Raw genomic sequence first — 20298 nt, 5'->3', positions numbered from 1 at the left:
TTCACCTCTGTTCCTTCTGTGGCACTTGCTGCATTTAGGAGGATCTCCCTGTAAACACCCTTGTTACTGTTTCTGCAGTATTCTCCTTCATTAAAATTCTCCTTGTTCAAAGACATTAAACATGTGCCTGCACATTTCTTCAGTGATTAGATGTCTGGTATGCTGAGATCAAGCAGTTTATCATACAGTCTGTGCTGTCTCATTATCTTTCCCCTCTCCTTTTATTTTGTGTTTCAGTTCAGAGTCCTTTGGGAATTCTAATACTGTAATTGTTTTTATACTGTATTTATACAAAACTAGAAATTAAGTTCTCTTGCCAGGATTGAGCCTCCTAGGAATTACTGTAATACTGATAAATCTAAGTTACCACATAAACTCCACTATACTTCTGTGGTGGTAGGTGTTTTGCCCATTATTTTTGTTATCTGGGATTTCTAAATAAGTAGATTGCAAATAAATAAATAGATAGGTTTTACAATACTGCATCACCTTCAGTTTGAGCTGTGGATATATTGGATGTCTAAATAAATCATCAACCTGAAACTGAAATAATGTAAACTCTTTTTTTTGTTTTTTCTTTTCTTTCTTTCTTTTTTTTTTTTCCTTCCCTCCATCCTAAGAATAGGTAGGTATATATCATCTGTGTTGCATGGGTTTTCCTGTATCTTTCATTTGCTGGATGGTTCCAGCACATCTGTCTTTATTGCAGCGAGAAAGTGTTTGGACAACATCCAGGTTCAGGTCAGGAATTGGTGCTTTCTGTGCAAAGTTCCACATTGACCTTTTCAACCCTGCATTTTGGAAGTCCACTATGTTTCATATTAGAAACTACAGCTCACAAATGTCCAACAGCCTGGTGTGAATTAAGATTTTCTTTTATTCTTCTGTTGTCTGAGAAAGATTTGGGGAATTTCTGGTGTAAATATAATAGCAGGTAATTTTTGAAATTCAATTTGAGTTTGTGGAGAAGGAGGTTTTTCTAACAGTTGCAGGTATGGTTGGGATCTTGCTTACTCTTTGAATTTACTGTAGCATCTGGAGGTAGACCATAGTCTTAAAGTCCCATTTGAAAGCACTGTGTACTTAAGACTGAGAATTTACTCTGTTAGATCATTGCGTTTCACTATTAGTCTGAAATCTTTATGATTTTTCTGATGGTGTAAAGATAATAGGAAATCTGGATAGAAATCTTTTCATGGATATGATTGCTTTGTATCTTTAAAATAATTTTTAATGTTTTTTACTTGATTAGATTACATCCTTTAAACAGAAAATTGTTTCTACTGAGGAGAAGGAGTTATAATAGACATCTAGAATTGCATTCCAGGGGCATTAAATGAAAAATGTAAATACTATGAATAATATATAAGGTTTAAAATGTCTCATTTGAATTTCACTTACATTACTAAATGATATGTGGTTGGTTTTGCATTTGCCTTCCATTCCTTCTTCCTGTTCCTTCTTCAAACACCTTCACTCTGCCTTCACAAACTGCCCCAATTCTACACTCATCTCTGTGATTATCTTTCTGTTATTCACTTGCTTGTTTGATCCCCCCAGGTATCACTGCTAAGAAACAAAGATCATTCTGTGTGTCTACTTTGTTGAGCGTTATTATGGTCTTAATTGCCTCAAATAGCCTTTTGCTCTTAAGAATTTGGGATAACAGGCTTCAAACACTGTTATTACAGGGCAGGTCATCTACCTGAAAGTCATTTGGGAGTGCTGCTGGACCGAGCTGAGGCTGAAATTAATTCCATTAAACAGAAATTCGATCATGATTTAAAACAAGAAAAGCAAAAGCTTCACCAGAAACTCATTACCAAGCGAAGGCGGGAAATGCTACAAAAGGTAATTATTTTCAGTATATTTATTTTCACAGGGCTTATCATGAATTAAAAATTGAATGAATTGAAAAATAAAGTGTAGTTCTTAGGACAGGGGTCAACACTGCCCGGAGCATGGATGAAAACAAGTGTCTGTTGTTTTTAGCTGTGTACTGCCATATGCTGTATTAATTATGCAGTAATTAATAGCTGTTCTTTTAGAAAAGCCTGCAATATAACTGGAGAAACTTGTGAAGCCCCTCTACTTTAACCTGTCCAAGGGTGTTATGACAAGCCTCTGTAATGAGCAGGCAAGGCAAAAGCCAGCTGAGGTTCTGGAGTCGGCGAGGGAGATGGCACAGATCTGTGACAGTCGTTTTCTATGGGTTTCCTGGCTATGTGTAACTTGAATGACTTCTACAGCATAGTTAAAATTCAGCTTCAAATCTAGAAGATGCTGTACCTGTGACTGCTTGTGGTAGGACTCATGTCACCTAACCTCAGCCATCTAAAAATCAAGGCTAACTCAAAGAGCTCCAAATCATTTCATAATGGAAGATGACTTGCAGGTTATATGAGATAAGTAGAAGGGAGCTGTTATCCAAAGGTCTTTCTCTGTCTAAAGGATGTAGAAAAAACTCTCTTAGATTAGGTGATATGTCTTTAGATGACCAAAGTTAGGCAAGATTAATTTTACTTTTTGCGGGAATATGTATTTCAGTGTTTTCTGCTCTTCAACAAATACCAGTGCAAGAAGAGACACCAGGTATAATGATGGAGACTTCATTTGTTGTATTTATTCTCAGTATAAGTAGCTTTGGTTTAGCTTTCCAATGAAATTGCTGCATGCTGTAAGATGGGGAAAATAAAATTAAAAAAACAAACGAACCTTTTTTTTCCTCTCTCTTTTTTTTTTTTCTTCTTTTTCTTCTTCCTTGGTATTTGATCCAGATTCACTTCTGGAATGCTGCCAGATCTTTACAGTTCGGCCAGTTGGGATTATGTCAAACCACAAGATCATGCATTTGTTTAGGTTTTAGCCCTTGTATCTAGCAACAAACCAAATTACTGCAGGCTTGTGTTAGCCCTTCTATCTAACAGTAATCTGAATTATCTCAGGCCTGCTAGATGCACACAAAGCCATCATGTTGAGGGCTAGGTAAGTCTCTGGACACTGAAAAGCAGTTTTGAGAACACTGAAAGACGAAAGTATGAAATCTGGCGTTGCTACGAAATACATATTTAAAGAGCTAGAATTTGACATGTTCCTTCTCTTAACCTTGTTCCTTCTTTTGGCAAATGAATCAGCAGAAAGAGCATCGGAAGGAGCAGCTGTCACTTGGAGACCCCTTCAAAACTACTAAGGAGGTCACTCACTACCTGAGCCACTGGAGGAATCTTCTGAGTGATCACACCATTGAATTTGAAGAACTTACTGAAAAGCTTGACAATGAGGCCAGCGAAGAGCTGAAAGAACTTCTATTTAGTCTAACAGAGAAAACTGTTGAAGAGCTTAAACGTGTTCAGTATGGAGTATTTGTGCAAGAACTGGTAAAGCTCAGTGTGCCAAAGACGTTCCTGCTGGAAGCTGTGGAGGAGCATAAAAAAGAGATGGCTGTTAAACATGAACAGCTTGAAAGGGAAGAGCATGACAGGAGCACAGCCGCTGAAGAACTGCTTCAGCTCACCAGGCAGAAGCTGAGCCAAGAACTGGAAATGAGTCTTTTGGAACAAAAAAAATTAAGGAGCTGGGAACAATCAGTATTCATGCAAGTATCTCTACCCTTTTCTTAGTTATTCTTCCAAATAGAGATGAACTAAGAGTTTTCACACCTGCCTGGGTATAATTCCTAATGATCAGTTCTCTGTTGTGCACTCGGGAATGGATTTTTCACAAGTGCTTAGTCCCTGCAGCGCCAGCGGGTGAGCTGGCACTCCTGGTGCTGCAGTGGAAATCCCGGGAAATGGCCATTTTGAAACCAAAAAGGTGGGGTGTTTTTATACTTCTGTTCACTCCGTGTCAGGTTTCACTTGCGCATCTTTCATTATTCTTCTCAGTCTGTTCTCAGAGGTCTAGCACTTTGGATATGTCATTTAGTATGTCAGGCCTAATTAGCCCTACGTTCAATTTTGATACATTCCTTCCAGCCACAAGTCAAGGCTTACTCATTGGGTGCTCATTTTAAGCTCTGCCACAGTATTTCCCTATATTTCATAACTACACAACACAGTAGCGTACCTCTCTAGCTCATGGGCTCCACGCATCAGGCTTGGCTGATCTAGCCTGCTGACAAAGTGCCCCTGGCATCGAGCCCTCAGCCGGAGGAGGTGTTGTGGCATGGGCGATTTTGCAGAGAGGTTTGCTGGCCCCAGGCACGCATCTTGGCCATCGCTGCCTGCTATGATGTGACCCTGGGGAGGTGGAAAGCGAGTGGTGGCCTTACCACCCACCGCTGGGAGACCTTGCTCAGGGACAGACCACGGCTGCAGCCGAGAGTCGATGTGCGTGGTGCCTCTCAGACTGGGTAACAAGGTCCCTGAGAGATTTGCACTATTTGTTAGCATTTCTTCTTAGCTTCCAAGTACATTTATGACTAGTTGTTGTACTGCCTGAATATTTACACTACTACATTTCCTATACAATGTCTATTTAATAACAGACATTGTTAGAGACATGGGAACATGAAAAAATAGTCTTCTGTCAAAACTGCAGCTTTAGGGGAAGCAATTGGAACAGGCAAACCTATATTAGGCTGTCTGCCCCTGGAGCAAACGTACTGGGCATGAGAAATTGAACAGAAGGGAAAAAAAAAAAAAAAAAAGGCATTAGTTAAGGTTTCTCCTTCATACCTCTTCTTTAAAGAAAAACAGATCTGCATGGACGGTTTTGTCCAGACAGCATCTTTGTAAGTTTGTCTGCTGCAGTGTCAAACCATGTAAAAGAAAGATTAAGAGAAACCTTGCCCATTGCATGTTTGCTTTGTTTAAAAAAAAAAAAACCCAGAACTATTTATCTTGTTTTCATTCTAATTTCAAGGCTTTTGTATTTTATAAAGCATTTAAAATACTTTTCTATAAGCCATTTCAATGTATTTTCTAGCTTGTCTTATTATCTCTTATTTATATTGCTGTGAGCAGACCTGCACAAGCAGGGAAGTAGATTGTATGACCCAGCAGGTCTTTCGTATTTCTAACTTCCGATTCCATGATAATTGTGTTCCAGCCTGCGGTGTCGCCTGTTATATTTGCTAAATGCTATCTTTATTTACAGCAACAGTAAGCTGTTTGTTTTTTCCAATAAAATACTGGAAAATACATACAAAAAATGCAGCATTTGCACAACTGTTCTATTAAAAGCCCCTTAAAATCTTTCACTGCCTTTATGTTCAGTCCACTGTCTGTCAATTTTGATATTTCCGTGACAGATGCCAGCTCTCATGTTTATGTTCTCATTTGCTATCTAGTTTTCACAAAGAATTATTTTGAATGATAGCTTTTCATTTTTGTTGCTTATCAAAGAGACTGAGTTAGTCCAAAATATTTATGAAGATCGTTAATGCTTAAAGTCCTTTTTAAACATGGACATGACAAAACTATGATTTGCTGTATTTTCTTTTATATCTCTGTCTGTATATATATATGGATATATAGTATGGATTTTCTTCTGAAAGTATAAGACAACATGAGAAATGGTTAAGTATACTGTAAATGCTTGCTTGGAGTAATATATTGCCTTGAAGTAAGTAATTTTTCAAAGAGAAAAACTTTTATGCATTAAAAATGTTTTAATTTAGGATTTAGCTGTACTTTGCTGCATCAGTAAACAGCAATAAGGATTTCTAAACTCAGAAATATTTTAGTGAAATGATGAAGTGGATTAGGCCTGTGATAAACTGAATAAAAGCATCAGTCCTAATGGAACATACAGTATAATATATTTTTAAAAGAAAACTACTTTTTTAAAAATACACTGTTCATGCTTTAACTACAAACATTTTTTGGGAAATAGAGAAAATTTCCAAACAAAAAATTATGCTGTTTTTTATGAAATACTCTTAAGGAAATATTTCAGTCTCAAGATAAGATGGTGAAGGTAGTCTAAGATTAGTCACAACTGGAGGGTTAATTTAGACTTTATCATGCTTTACTTTTAAGTCAGTTTAAGCTTGACCTGAGGATCAGACTTCTGTGGTGAGAACCTTTCTGCTACAAAATGGGAACTTTGAGTGATTCAGATTGCTGCTAAAATATATTCTGTGTTGTTCAGACTGCTAAAAGCTTTTTTACAAAGAACAGGTGGAACCCTTGTGACTTGGTGGTGGGAGGGATGACATATATGAGTTTATTATAAAGAGATACTTTTTTTTTTTTTGTCTTTTTCCCCTTTCAGCGGCTGTGACTGCTAAGTGCTGGGAAACAGCACAGGGAGGCTTTACGGGAAGCTTTTATCTCAGTTTCAGCCCTAAGTTCAGTTTGTATTGTCTGAAGAGGTGGAAGGATTCTGTGCATCGAAAATGTGCTAAAAATTATTTATTTACTTTTTAAATATTCAAAAACTGTTTCCCCTTGAAAATGAAGTTTTACATTCCAGGAAATTCTGTATGCAGAATTTAAAGTATCCTCAAGGACATTTTGAACATGTTGAGCAGCTCAGTCCTATGTGTGGAATCGTTAACTGGTGTATGAATAAGACAGAAAAAGGATGATCATTGTAAGAGACAGGCACACAAATACTTTACATGACATTTTATGTAAAATTGCCTATATTGCTGAACAGCAAGTGGCTTTTGTTTTTTTAACAGACAGCTTCTAAGTTTACCCCTCTCACTATCAGAAGAGGAATTGTTTAGAATGAGGCAAGAGCTGCACTACTGCTTCTCTCAGGTGGACAGCAGCTTGGCTTGGCCCAAGATAAGAGCAAGAACCTTGATTCAGGCTTTCGAGATGGAGAGGAGGAACACAGAACTGCTAAAAGCCGATCAGAACTTAGCAGCGACCAATAAACAGGTGGGAATGACGTGGGATCAGTGTGGGGATGTGCAAGGGGTTCATGGGTGTATCTGGAGGTTGGCTTCTGCTGCAGGTGTGGGTCCATAGCTTCTCCATAGGTGTGACAGCGCTGCACTGATCCGTGGATCAGTGGACCTTAAAGATAATTGTTTGGGATAACAGCTGGATAAATATTTAATTCACATACACCCAAGTGTTTCTGCTCCTTGCATGTCCTCTAGCTTTCCCAAGATGGCGGCATAGGTATAAATAAGCAGGTGGGTGGCCAAAAGGGGCTGCGTCTCTGAGGAGAGTCACCTGAAATGCCGCAAGTTGGAGGAGTGCTGAGCCTGGATCTGAATGTCAAGCACAAGTTGGGTCCTTTACAGCTCAAACTGAGGTTTCTCTGGCAGCCCCTACACAGTACTAAATTTGGCACTAAATCAAGGATAGATTTAAGGAGGTTTTTTAGGGGAATGTCCTACACTGACTTGTCCGTGTAGGAAATGGGTGAGGGGTATTCATTCATTCAGTAAAATGTAAAACCTGTGGAATCATAAATTATTTTCAATTCTTAAATAGGAGGGAAAAAAGTGTTTCCTCTATGAATTGTGTCTAATACCATCATGAAAAGGAGGACGTTCCCTTGCTTTGTTTTTGTTCAGTTATGTTTTCTAAATGTGTAAACTAACTTGGGTTAATTGTACTAGGAATTAGCCTAGTTCAAAACCTTAATAATTTCCAAAGTACTAAAGAAGGGAAATGACTTTGCAAAGCCTTGCAGTTGAACAGATGTTATCATTTCCCCAAGAGTACATTGTACTTAGTTGATATTCTTGTAAAGAAATATAAAGGTCAAGAATAATTTGATTACATGGAACGGTGCCCCTTAATACTATCATGGTTCATTTGTGATTCATATACTGTGTCTTGAAAACAATGTCGTTCTTAAATTAATATTCTTTGTTCATTTTTAACCATACTGAGGATACAAAAAATCAGTTAAAATCTTCTCTTATTGTCACTGCTAAAGCTTGTTTAAAACCAGTTTTCATGGAAAGGATGACTATATAATTCTGCTTGAAAGAAATTAAAACCAAAATTTCCAACTTCGTCTGAATGTCTGAAAGGAATCTTCTGAATCAATAGCCATCACCTTCATTTCAGAAATATTTTTCTCAGTGAAAGTCATCCTTGCCAAGTGTTTCATGAATTTGCGGATATGCCAATAATAGCAAGTAATAATCTTTAACGTTAGCATCCTCGTATACCTCTTACAAATAAAGCATTTGGTGCTCATCTTCTTACAGCAGCATTCTAAAATGAAAAAAACAGGATCCAGGAATAGAAATAAGATAGATATTCTGAAGAAATCTTTACAGGACAAAATTTTCATTTATGAAGACTTGGTGAAAGATGAAAATTTGAATAAGGTAAGTGCAAACTTTTTCTGTACTGAGCTCGAAACCTAGATCTTTAGTAATTAAAGAATGACAGTTTTCTATCAGTGTGAATAAGAACCAGATAAAAAAGCCGTGAGGTGTGGTAGCATGATGCATCTCTACTCTTGCCTGCATTTGTCAAGATGTTGTATTTCAAGCTTAGTAGTTTTGGCTTTGTTTTAATTTTTGCACCTTAGTTACAGATCTGATTTCATGTCTCACCCTTTTTTCTTCCGGTGGTTCTGGGGCTTGGCGTATACATGATTGCAAGACTCCCCTAGATCCTGTGGTTTTCTTAGTGAAGCTTTCAAAACATAGAATCATAGAATGTTTTGGGTTGGAAGGGACCTTTAGAGGTCATCTAGCCCAATCCCCTGCAGTGAGCAGGGACAGCTTTAACCAGATCAGGTTGCTCAGAGCCCCGTCCAACCTGACCTTGAATGTTGCCAGGGATGGGGCCTCCACCACCTCTCTGGGCAACCTGTTCCAGTGCTTGACCACCCTCATTGTAAAAAACTTCTTTCTAATGTCTAGTCTAAATCTATTCTTCTTGAGTTTAAATCCATTATTCCTTGTCCTGTCACAACAGACCTTGCTAAAAAGATTGTCCCCATCTTTCCTGTAGGCCCCCTTTAAGTACTGAAAGGCCACAATAAGGTCTCCTCGCAGCCTTCTCTTCTCCAGGCTGAACAACCCCAACTCTCTCAGCCTGGCCTCATAGGAGAGGTGCTCCAGCCCTCGGATCATTTTGGTGGCCCATGTCCTTCTTGTGCTGAGGGCCCCAGAGCTGGACGCAGTACTGCAGGTGGGGTCTCACCAGAGCAGAGCAGAGGGGCAGAATCCCCTCCCTCGACCTGCTGGCCACGCTGCTTTTGATGCAGCCCAGGATACGGTTGGCTTTCTGGGCTACGAGCACATGCTGCTGAAAGGTGTTTCACTGCATACTTCAGTTGAGCAATATTAAGTTCTTGGAACTCTCCTAACACTACTGAAAACCCAGAAATGTGTTCTTAGATCCAAACATTTCTTGGGTAGGGGCTGAGTTTATTTGTACAGAGCTTATTGAAAGGGAGCGTTGATTCTGGTTGGTATCCCTTAAAGGCTCACAGCCCCAGTCTAAAGTTAATCCTTAAGGAATGAGTGGAGTCAATGCCAATATGAGATTTTGGCGGCTTTTTCTTTCTCTGCCAGCAGATGTTCCATGAGGTCTTGTTCGTGTTCCTTAACCTTTCTCTCCTTCTCTTTCCCACTTGTAAAATATGGGTAATACTACTTTTGTGTATCAGAGGAACTTTGCAGTGATAACTGTGTTAGACATAGGTGGTGCTCAGCTGTAAGAACTATGCAGAGCAAGCAGGTGCCATTGGTAGTTAAAATTGATAGATAAAAACAGTTTCACAAATTATTGCAATATCAATGTTAGTACCAATTTGGACAAAATTCTGGTTTTACACCTCTTTCCTATGTTTTTTATACTTGTATTCTGAGGAAAGAAAAATACTGTGTCAGCATGTTTATTCAGAAATAATTTCACTTTTATGTGAGAGCAACATATTGTTAGTATTGGTTGCAGATGATAAAAGCACATGTCCAGCACAGAGTCTTTGAAAGTGAGAGCAGGTGCTTGGGCAAGAATGCAACAAGTATGGAAGTGTGTTCTGGCACTCTTTAATAATTTAATAATTCTGGTCCCAGAATGACCCAAACCTTTAATGGAGGCATTTAAGTTTTTGGCTGCCATACCGAATGCCCTGACCTCAAAAATTTAGATTTTTTGGCTGCAATACTTAATGCCGTGACCTCCAAAATTTAGATTTTTTTTTTTTTTTTTTTTACAACCAAGTATGGGCTAAGCTCTTATGTTACAAAAAGTACTGAATACTTGTTTGGTATGACTATTGCCTTACTTTTTTGCTAGAATCTTGTTTTAAAATTGGAAAGTTAGCTTCTCTAAGCCTCATTGTTTCAGTTTTATATATCCCATCTGGGATACCTGTTGTTCTAATTGCGTGGCTGCATGTTAGTTAGAAAAAGCCAAATGCTTTGGATGTTTCTCAGTAAGGAAGCTAAACTATTGTTAAGGAAAATCATTAGTTCTCACATTATCGTTAGGACACATAAATATAGCAATAAGCCTTATGCTGATCGCAGAAGTCGAATTTCTTTCTTTTGGCTGTTGCAATTGGTTGAATCTTACGCTTCTAAATTTTGCATTAATGTGAACACTTTTATCATCTAACTCAAAATTAACCATCTGAAGTTGCACAACCAATTCAAGGCAGAGAAAAAGGATGACAGAGCAATACACCTCTGCTGTATTTCTGCCTTCACTGCTGCTGTTCTCCTGCAAACTTCACACGGTATCGTGGGTTCTGTCTTGCTACAGGATGGCTGTAAAATGTTTTCCAGCTAATGCTTATGAAAGCAGCAGCAGGATGCATTTTGTAATACTGTGAAACAGGTATGACAGAAGAACAACTCAGACAAGAGGTAGTGAGCTGGGAGGCCACAGCAAGAAGCTAGAAGCCTAGTCTTGGAGCACCTGAAAGTATCATTGACCTTGCCGTGAAAATCTTCAAAAGCAGGCTGTATCTACTTCTTTTGTGTTTCGTAGCTGTTTTGAGCTGTCTTGTGCATGAGGAAGTATCTGTTCCTTTCTGAAATAGCAGTTGCCTATCTCAGAAGAAACACACTGGTAAAAATACTGGCATTCTTTAGGCTATTTTCCCAGCTGGGCTTAAATGACCCAATAGTAAGACTTGCATGAGAAGTGTCTTTGGGGTTGCAGGTAATCAAGTATGTTTTCAGATTATTCCCTTTATTTGTAGTATTTAGGACTGAGACAACACTAGTAATTAGTCTGAACTTACATGTGGAATTCAGAAGTCAGCGCTTTCAAGCAATGGACTAAGCATAGTGCATTTACGGCATTGGCATTTTTTTGTGTAGTTTGGATGTTTCAGGTTCAATCAGCAGCAAATCTCCAGATCTACGGGAGCTGATTCATCATAACCAAAGCAGTTTGACACTCTGATAATATTATGTCAAATAGTACAATGTCAAGCAGTCTTCTGTTTGGTATGATAAAAGGCTTCAAGAATGGCCAGGGGATATTAGTTTATAACTAGTTTATAATTTAGTTTGTAATCAATATTTGATCCAGCTTCTACTGAAATCACCTTCTATGTCACACTGAAGTCAGGTCTACTTTCAAGCTTTGGTTTTCACGGATGTATTTCTGTTTGCAGTGCTGTGATTTCAGAGCTGACAAGAGACAGAAAGAAACTTAGGTGGCTAGGGGTGGATAGTAGTACCAGTTGGGCAATGCAACATTTTGTTTGGTTAAGAGCCATTAATTTACTGTATAATGTTGAATAGATGCTGAATGATAAAGCTGAACATCATTCCCATGTATTTGGGCATGCTTAATGTATGGCTTCGCACTTTGTAATATGCAAATAGTATCTGGGTTTGCAGTTTGGACCATAAATCTTATGATTCATGGAATATACTGAAAAAATATAAACATCCTGTTTTTTGAAGTGGTTGACAAAGTTATAAGTGTGTTGATGATCAGTGTCATCTCTTTTGCCTTTGAATTCAGCTGCAATTAAAATATACGTTCTTGTGTCTCCTTATAAGTGAACTTGAGTTGTCAAACTGCATTTCCATCCTTATTCATTATTCATTTTAATGGGTTCAAGCTTACACTAAAGGTGATCAGGCATTTACTCATTCATATATTCATTATTCATTCATCCCCAGATTTCATATATGTATAATTCATTTAAAATCGTTGTGTCTGAAACTGAGCCTCCTGTGAAGGAAGAAGCAAACTTTAAATTGTGTGCACACACCTGTCAAAACATTTCTGTGTAATTTTTTTATCTGCATTTTTAAAAGTTTATAGCACATTCTGTTCCTAAACCACAAAGGCAGCCTTCAGATATTACTAATTTTGTGTCTTATAAAAAAAACCCACATACCTCAAGCATGTATTTTCCCCTTTTTTGAGATATTGTAAGAATGTGTGTATTCTGGCAGCCAGTATCTTAGATGTGTGAATAGAAGCTGGAAGAAAAGATCATAGAATCATTTAGATTGGAAAAGACCTTTAAGATCTTCCAGTCTAACCATTAACCTAACATTACCAAGTCCAAACTAAACCAATTAAGGGTAGAGTAATAATGAATTTCATGTTTCCTGGCTTGGTGGCTGGATCATTTATAATGAAAGTAACAACTAGGAATCATTAAGGTTGGAAAGGATCTCTAAGATCATGAGTCCAATCATCAACCCAACACCACCATGCCCACTAAACCATGTCCCAAAGTGCCACGTCTGCCCGTTTTTTGAACACTTCCAGGGATGGGGACTCCACCACCTCTCTGGGCAGCCTGTTCCAATGCTTGGCTACCCTTTCTGTGAAGAAATTTTTCCTAATATCCAATCTAAACCTCCCCTGGCACAGCTTGAGCCCATTTCCTCTTGTCCTGTCGCTAGCTACTTGGGAGAAGAGCCCAATACCCACCTCACTACAACCTCCTTTCGGGTAGTTGTAGAGAGCGATAAGGTCTCCCCTCAGCCTCCTCTTCTCCAGGCTAAACAACCCCAGTTCCCTCAGCCGCTCCTCATAAGGCCTGTGCCCCAGACCCTTCACCAGCTTCGTTGCCCTTCTCTGGACACGCTCCAGCACCTCAAGGTCTTTCTTGTAGCCCAAAACTGAACACAGTATTCCAGGTGCAGCCTCACCAGTGCTGAGTACAGTGGGACAATCACCTCCCTGCTGATGCTGGCCACACTATTCCTGATACAAGCCAAGATGCTGTTGGCCTCCTTGGCCACCTGGCTCATGTTCAGCTGGCTGTCGACCAGCACCCCCAGGTCCTTTTCGGCCATGCAGCTTCCCAGCCACTGTTCCCCAAGCCTGTAGCGTTGCATGGGGTTGTTGTGACCGAAGTGCAGGACCTGGCACTTGGTCTTGTTGAATCTCATACAGTTGGCCTCAGCCCATCCATCCAGCCTGTCCAATGGACCATCTCCTCAGTGTGTGTATGTTGTCATAATTCATTCAAGCTAGTAGTGTTATAATTCTGTTAGTTAAGAAGCTGCCCTAATACATTGAATAGGGAGCATCACATAGACTCTAAAACATTAGTTCTTTTGAAAATGGATCTGTTTACTTCTAGTCAGGTAGGTCTGCTTGAATTTTTTTTTTTCATTCCTTGAATAGCTGTATTGTAATGAATTGTAAGGAATATTGTAATGAAAATAATAATATAAATTATTTAGTCTTGCGACAAAAGCATTGGTGGTTCTCATCCATCTTCATTTTCCTGCATTTAAGTAAATGCAAAACTCAACTTTGCCCAAGTTTTGAAAGGTGACTTGTGGCATTTGTTGTCCAACCTGGTTAATTTCTAATATGAATTGCCCCTTAAAGTGATACCTGCTGTAGTGATGCGTCTTCCTGAACACCTTGCTAGATAGTAGCTGTTGTTAGCGAAGTATTAAGTGGCTGGCCGAATTGGATATAAATTCCTTGCATTCCTTCAGAAGCTATTTCTTCTGGTATTTGTTAACATGTTGGGTTTACTGTTAGGGACTCGCTTCCATTCCATCCTCTCTTTAAGAATCACCTAAGAATACAACAACTTTTACCTCTGAAAAGAGGAGTGAGCGCAAGTCAATGGAAACTTCACAACTGAAACCTTAAAAAATTGGACAGTCGGACAATACAGCTCTGAAAATTGTTAATTGCTTTTGAGAACATTGTCTTGTGTCACAGTGATCAGTAGTATAAGTGTGCCTTTCAGAACAAAAACTTGAGTCTTATTTGAGAAATTAGTCTTGTGCACAGGCTTTTGAAGAAAGACTTTTTTTCTTTATTTTTGTTTTAAATGTTTGCCTTGACACTGAGGTGTGGAATAGTCTTGCTTCTAGGCCTTAGTCTTATGTCACTGGCTCTGTGGTGGGTTGACCTTGGCTGGATGCCAGGTGCCACCAAGCTGCTCTATCACTCCCTGCCTCAGCAGGACAGGTGGGGAGAAAATGAGATGGGAAAAAAAAACCCAACTCGTGGGTCAAGATAAAGGAAGTTTAATGCAAAAGTAAAGGCTGCACACAGAAGCAAAAAAGAAAACAAAGATTTTATTCTCTACTTCCTATCAGCAGGTGATGTCCAGCCACCTCCTGGGAAGCAGGGCTTCGGTACCTCTGGAAGACAAATGTAAATAACGAATGCCCCCCCTTCCTCCTCCTTTTCTCGTAGCTTTTATTGCTGAGCCAACATCATATGGTATGGAATATCCCTTTGGTCAGTTTGGGTCAGCTGTCCTGGCTATGTTCCTTCCCAAGACTACTGCTGAGGGGGGGAAATGTTGGAGAGACAGCTTTGATGCTGTGCGAGCACTGCTCAGCAGTAGCCAAAACACTGGTAGCTAGAAAGGTGTTGATAACACACCAATACAAAGCACAGCACTATGAGGGCTGCTTTGGGGAAGACTAACTCCATCTCAGCCAGACCCAATACGGGGTCATAAGAATATCTTGAAATAACACTTTGGATTTTGAAGATAAATTTGCTTTGACAAGATAAATAAAACAAAACAAACAAACCAACCTCCCCCAAAAAACTGAGTTAGGGTGGGATTGGCTGTTTTGTGCAGTCTATATCAAAGTTGTGACTTGTAGGATGTTCTGTGGAAGTTTTTATCTTTGATTTCTGAACGGTGCTGCTGGAGTACAGTGTAGACCTTCGAATGCCTGTGAACCGCTGTGAGCTTAAATGGGAGATGCTAAAGTTACTTGTTTTTCAGTAAAAAGCATTCTGCAGAAAACAGAAGGCCTCAAATTCACTTTAATAGCTTTCTTGCCTGCCTGCAAAGAACATAGAAGATAGATATAAAAAACTATTATTATTATTATTGAATTTTTTTTTACTGAAAACTGAAACATAGAAACAAACAATGGATATTTCTGGATCTGTCCTAAGGTAAATGTCATCTACTTTTTTTGAACAAGTACTGGAGGGCAGCTCAGCTCTTTTTCCATAAACTCGCAATTTTGGCCATCTCTTTTGCTTTTCACTGGAGATCTTTGCCTCCCATGTTCAAAAATAACAGCTTAGTTTTTGGCATTTTGGTTACCATATTTCCAGTATGATCTCCTCCTAGCTCAAATATCCCATATGTTTATTTGTAACCCATGTGCTTACTTACTATTTAGTGTCACACACCTACATTAGTCAAGATTGATTAGTTAGATTAACAGTAATGTTGAGAGACAATGTCTGTCTTTTAAGATGGAGATTTGTTAAAGATACCAAGGAAATGAATCTTGCCTCTGCTTAGTGTCTGTAGGATGATTTCTTACTCATGTTGTAATTAGCTTAATTCACGTTAGGTTACCTTCAGGAAATATTTCCTACTATCTCTTGCATTCAAGGACAGTCCAGGTGATGTAATGGAGACTTTGGAGAATATCACATGAGCATGAATGAGAATATCGCAAGCATATGTGGTTCCAAATCACATTTTAAATTTAGCTCTATCTACTGGATAATAGAATCTGTACAATACGCAATCACTCTTAGCAGGTCCCTTACCAATAAAATTTCCAGAGAAAATTCATGGCCGTCATGTTACATAGTTATCATCTTGGGGCTCTAAAAACTTGGTGGAAGTCTCCTTAAATGCTCCTTTAAAGTTAATCATGAATGGAGTCAATAATGTGTAATTCTGATTAGCATAAATAGAAAGTTAATAAGGTTTTAATGTCTGGAGTACATACCATCTCTATTTGTGCAAAGATATCCTGAGGGGCAAAATCAGGTCTTGTGCCAATGGGAAGTCATACAGTGTCTAAAGAGTGCAGTTGACCTTTACAGTGTTGTAGTTCACGCTTGCAGGGCAAATACTATTGGTTTTTATTATTCTGATTTTATAGACTGGTAAAACTGTAGAGAGGTTAAGACTGCATGTGTAAAGGTATGCCACAGGATGCCTACCATGCTAAGATACTAACCATGTAGGTACCTTAATTAAATAGGGACATTCATGTCTGCCTGTTCTTTAAGAGAGAGGCCCAACTTGATTGGATAAATACTTTTCCATAGAATGCAAATGTGAGTACCTGCTCTCAGGTGCCATGGTGATAGCAAACTTAACCAAAACTTATTTAAAACCTTTTGAGATGCCTCCTTTGATGGCTGTGGTTCTTCCATTGTGTCACAGGCAGTAGTCACTTGAGCATTTCTGTTAAAATACATACTACTGGAAACTTCTGAAAGTGCTGATTTCTGAAAACTTTTTTTTTTTGTATGCTGTGAAACCTATCAGATTAGATTTGTCAGGACCAAAAGAGAATTTAGAGATGGAGTGAGGAAAAACCTTGTACTCTGATACCCAGCAGTGTACAGATGGGCTGTTTCTGCGCTTAGCTTTATTTTAAATCCAGTGTGTAACAGGGCAGCAGTTGATACCAATACTAAGTAGTGGAGTTGGAGCTCTCATGACTGCATGTGCTTTCTCTCTGTGTCTTCTCTCTCTTACATGGGCCAAGAAATTGGATTGGGGGGAATACAGGGAGAGAGAATAAAACCAACCTGATAATTATTTACTGTCTTTGAGGATTCAGCCACCCAAATGTTAGATATGCAGTGTAGCCATCAATACCTAACCTAGACATCCACACTTATACACTGGTGGAAAAACATTTTTTAGGATATGAAACATACCGAGAAGTACCTTTTCCTTTTCTTTGACTATAAAGGGAGCTTAGAGTGACAAGCTCAGATGGAAGTATCTAAAGAGGGTAATTGCAGCCGGCTACTATCCACATTGTCCTGCAGAAAAATGCTCACAGTGGCAATATCCCTGGCTGTGAATGTCAGTGGTATAGCATGGAGAGCTCATCAATTGCGTTGCATTTGATTGTGTGCTTGCATGTGCCATGCTTGCCTTTCACCCTTGAATAATTTCTGTGGATGTCCCATCAGATGTGTGGCAGCAACATTGTTGAATTAAATCATTTTGATTTAATCCTGTTTGATGTCCATTCAATCCAGTATTAATCTTGTTTGAAATCCATTACTAGTAGACTCTTGATTTACAGTTCAACTTTGTTTTATATAAGAGGATTTTTGGCTATTTGCTTAAAGAATAGTAGGTTGAATTTCACTGGTCAATATTAACTGACACTTGACAATTTGAAACTAAATACAGTCTTTCTACAAATCTTCTATTTTTGCTGAACAGAAGAATGCATTTTATCTTCCCATTTAACCAATCACATAGGTAAGCACAGGTTTCTTTATATTTTTAATCTTTACTTTTATTATATTAAAAATTATATAGACCCTCTATTTTAGGTTAGTATTCAGTATTAAAGTTATGACTGCCCTAAAACAAAGCCTGATCTCTTTGAAATATCTGACCTTACTGTAGTATTTTTTCGATCACTTAAACACGGTAAACACTTGGAATTTATTGTTAAAAGCACTTTTTAAAACAATGTATTACATTATAAGATAACAGCATTGATTCCTTTGCTGCTTTAATCCTGCTTGTTAATTACAGAGTAATAAAATCATAAGCATGCATGTAAGGTTTTCTGTTAATCTTGTTATCTTTTGTGTTTTGGTATTTTTTAGGTTAAGCATGAGTTGCTGCTTGAGAAAGAGAGTCAGCTGCGCAGTCTGGAAAATAAACTTGGAGAGTATATTGCTTCTTTAGCCTTTCAGAAGACTGTTAAAAAATCCAAAATGTTGGAGCTGTATACTGCTATCATAAATGTACAAGCTTTGCTCTTTGAACAACTGAGCACGTCAAAAACCCTGTCAAAATCGGAATGTATTCAGATTTTAGAAGCACGTAATCCTGTAAGTAATGAAGTTGTGAAAAGGAAAAATTCCTGTTAGGAGGCAGCAACTAGCACAGTAGCTTATTTAACTTTTATTTAGCTGTGCTGGTTTGCAGCTCCTGGTGGCCCAGCCTTTAATTTCTGTGATTATGTGCACTTCAATGCACTGAGAAATAAAGAGAAGGAAAGTATTAGAGCTAGGGAAGATTGTGTATTATTGTTACTTATTTTTATTATAGTAGCATCCAGAGATCTACAGTCAGAAAGAGCAGTACTTTGGTGGCTAGTTAATATTAAAGTTTTGTTGATCACAAGAAAGACAATTGGGAAGTGATTGTGGGTTGATAGTGTATAAATTGTCATGACTGTGTTACCAAATTGTTCATGTTGTAGTGCTATCCATACAGTAAAATCCATAATCACATGATAAGTGTTAATCATTGACTTTTTAAGGATTATATATACAGCCTCCTACTTGTCTATCTCCCTCCAAGCATGCTCATACAGTTTAAATAGTAGAAACTTTGGAAAGGCCTCTTCCCTTCATCGTATTTATTACATACTTGGTATGTGCCAGTTTTCTAATCTTTTTTTAATACTTTAGTGCTCTCTATTGATAAGGATTTTTTTTTTCTTTGTTTTTTTACATCTGCTATTTGCAGCCATCCAAGTGAGGCTTGGGAGAGCACTGGAGTAGAACAACAAAATGGGTTTTTAAGAGCAAAACGTCTTTCCTAGGGGGCATTATTAGACAGCTATTGCTGTGGAAACTCCTGGTTAAATTTTAATGCTATCATCTCTACAGAGTTTCTCTTAGAATGGCAGTTAGAATGCTTATATGCTTCCAGTTTTGTTTAAATTTGTATTAAATATGTAGGAAATAGTGAAAGTTGCATGGAGATGGAATATTAAAAATAATTTAATCTGGAATTATGGTCTTTTATGCAGTAAGTGTAAGGGTGTTCTGCAAAGAGGTTGCTTTTAGCTAAAACTAGTCAGTGTGAGTTTCTCAGGCCATTTCAGTGGTTTTATGCAGCTTATAAATGAATTCTAATGGTGCCATTCTTTTGTTTGGATCTCAGCCATGCTGGTAGTGTACTTCCTAGATGTCCTCTACAGTGGAAGGCTTCAGAGAGCATTGACCTTTAATGCAATGAAAATTGACTCGTATCTTTCGGCATTGTTCTGGTACTCATAGCGTGCCAGTCATGTTTACTGAAGCCATGGAATGAATTGGAAAGTGTAATGACTGCAAGTGGCTGGGTAGAATGAGAAATTAATAAACTGGTATCAGAAATTCTGATACCATCTTTTTTCTTCACTCCAAATGAAATTTGTTCTTCCAAGTTAAATTATGACTTTTTATCATTATGTGTTTTCAACCTCTAGGAGATAGAAGAACTTGACAGGAAGCTGGAGTATGAGATGTTGCATAAGGAGTCAGCTCAGCAGCAGCAACATCTAATGAGTAGGCAGAGGTGGACTCTGGATGGATTGGGACTTTCAAGTGAAGCTGTGGAAACGAATGCAGACAGACAGGTGACAGTTCTGCTAAGACAGGCCATGAATAAATGTAGGCAATTTATACATCTGCACCAGCAAAGGTAAGTGCTTTGGTCTCAGGTTTTACTAAGTTACTGCAGTCCTTATAGACCATAAGATACCACAGAGAAACAGCAGGCTTGAATGTTCTGCTGTGTTGGGGAGAGATGATACATCTGTGTTTGAACAGTGCATTTTTGTGATGTGGCCCAGAGCATAACTGAGTCGTCTTGGGAATATTGAAATAAGAAACATGAAATAATAATAACTTAGTTACATACAGATTATGATGTGTTGCAATGCAATCACCATTTCTTGACAGGGACAGTGGAAAAATAGCAATACTCCTTAGCAGCAAGAAGGAAGAGAATTTTAATCCTGTTCCTTTGTCTCCCAAGAAGATAGGTAGGGACTTCAATGAAACCTGATCTGCTGGGGTCAGAGGAAGTAGCTGAGACAATTTAACTTGAATTTCAATCTCCGTTGTCACACTGCAGACTGAATTCCCTGTCACGCAATCATTTTTGATGGGATATATAAACTCTCCTTCAGACACAGGCTCAATTTCACTTTTCCCTGGCTAGTTTTTAAGTAAAGGTATCAGTGACAGAAAAAAAACCCAAAACCTCTTGGGAGGT

At 38.5% G+C, this 20298-nt stretch overlaps 1 protein-coding gene across 1 annotated transcript in view; it reads left to right on the top strand.

Moving 5' to 3' along the window:
* The window catches only part of EVC2 (EvC ciliary complex subunit 2), a 76509-nt gene that overhangs the window by 46041 nt on the left and 10170 nt on the right, over positions 1-20298 (top strand). The window contains exons 13-18 of the mRNA XM_075709590.1: positions 1692-1851; positions 3135-3599; positions 6633-6833; positions 8126-8248; positions 17910-18137; positions 19508-19722. Coding sequence (XP_075565705.1) covers positions 1692-1851; positions 3135-3599; positions 6633-6833; positions 8126-8248; positions 17910-18137; positions 19508-19722 — 1392 coding nt within the window. The remainder of the gene's footprint in view (positions 1-1691; positions 1852-3134; positions 3600-6632; positions 6834-8125; positions 8249-17909; positions 18138-19507; positions 19723-20298) is intronic.

The sequence above is a fragment of the Pelecanus crispus genome, chromosome 4, assembly GCF_030463565.1.
Source record: "Pelecanus crispus isolate bPelCri1 chromosome 4, bPelCri1.pri, whole genome shotgun sequence".
Classification (NCBI taxonomy): Eukaryota; Metazoa; Chordata; class Aves; order Pelecaniformes; family Pelecanidae; genus Pelecanus; species Pelecanus crispus.
This window is presented reverse-complemented; position numbering and strand designations above follow the sequence as displayed.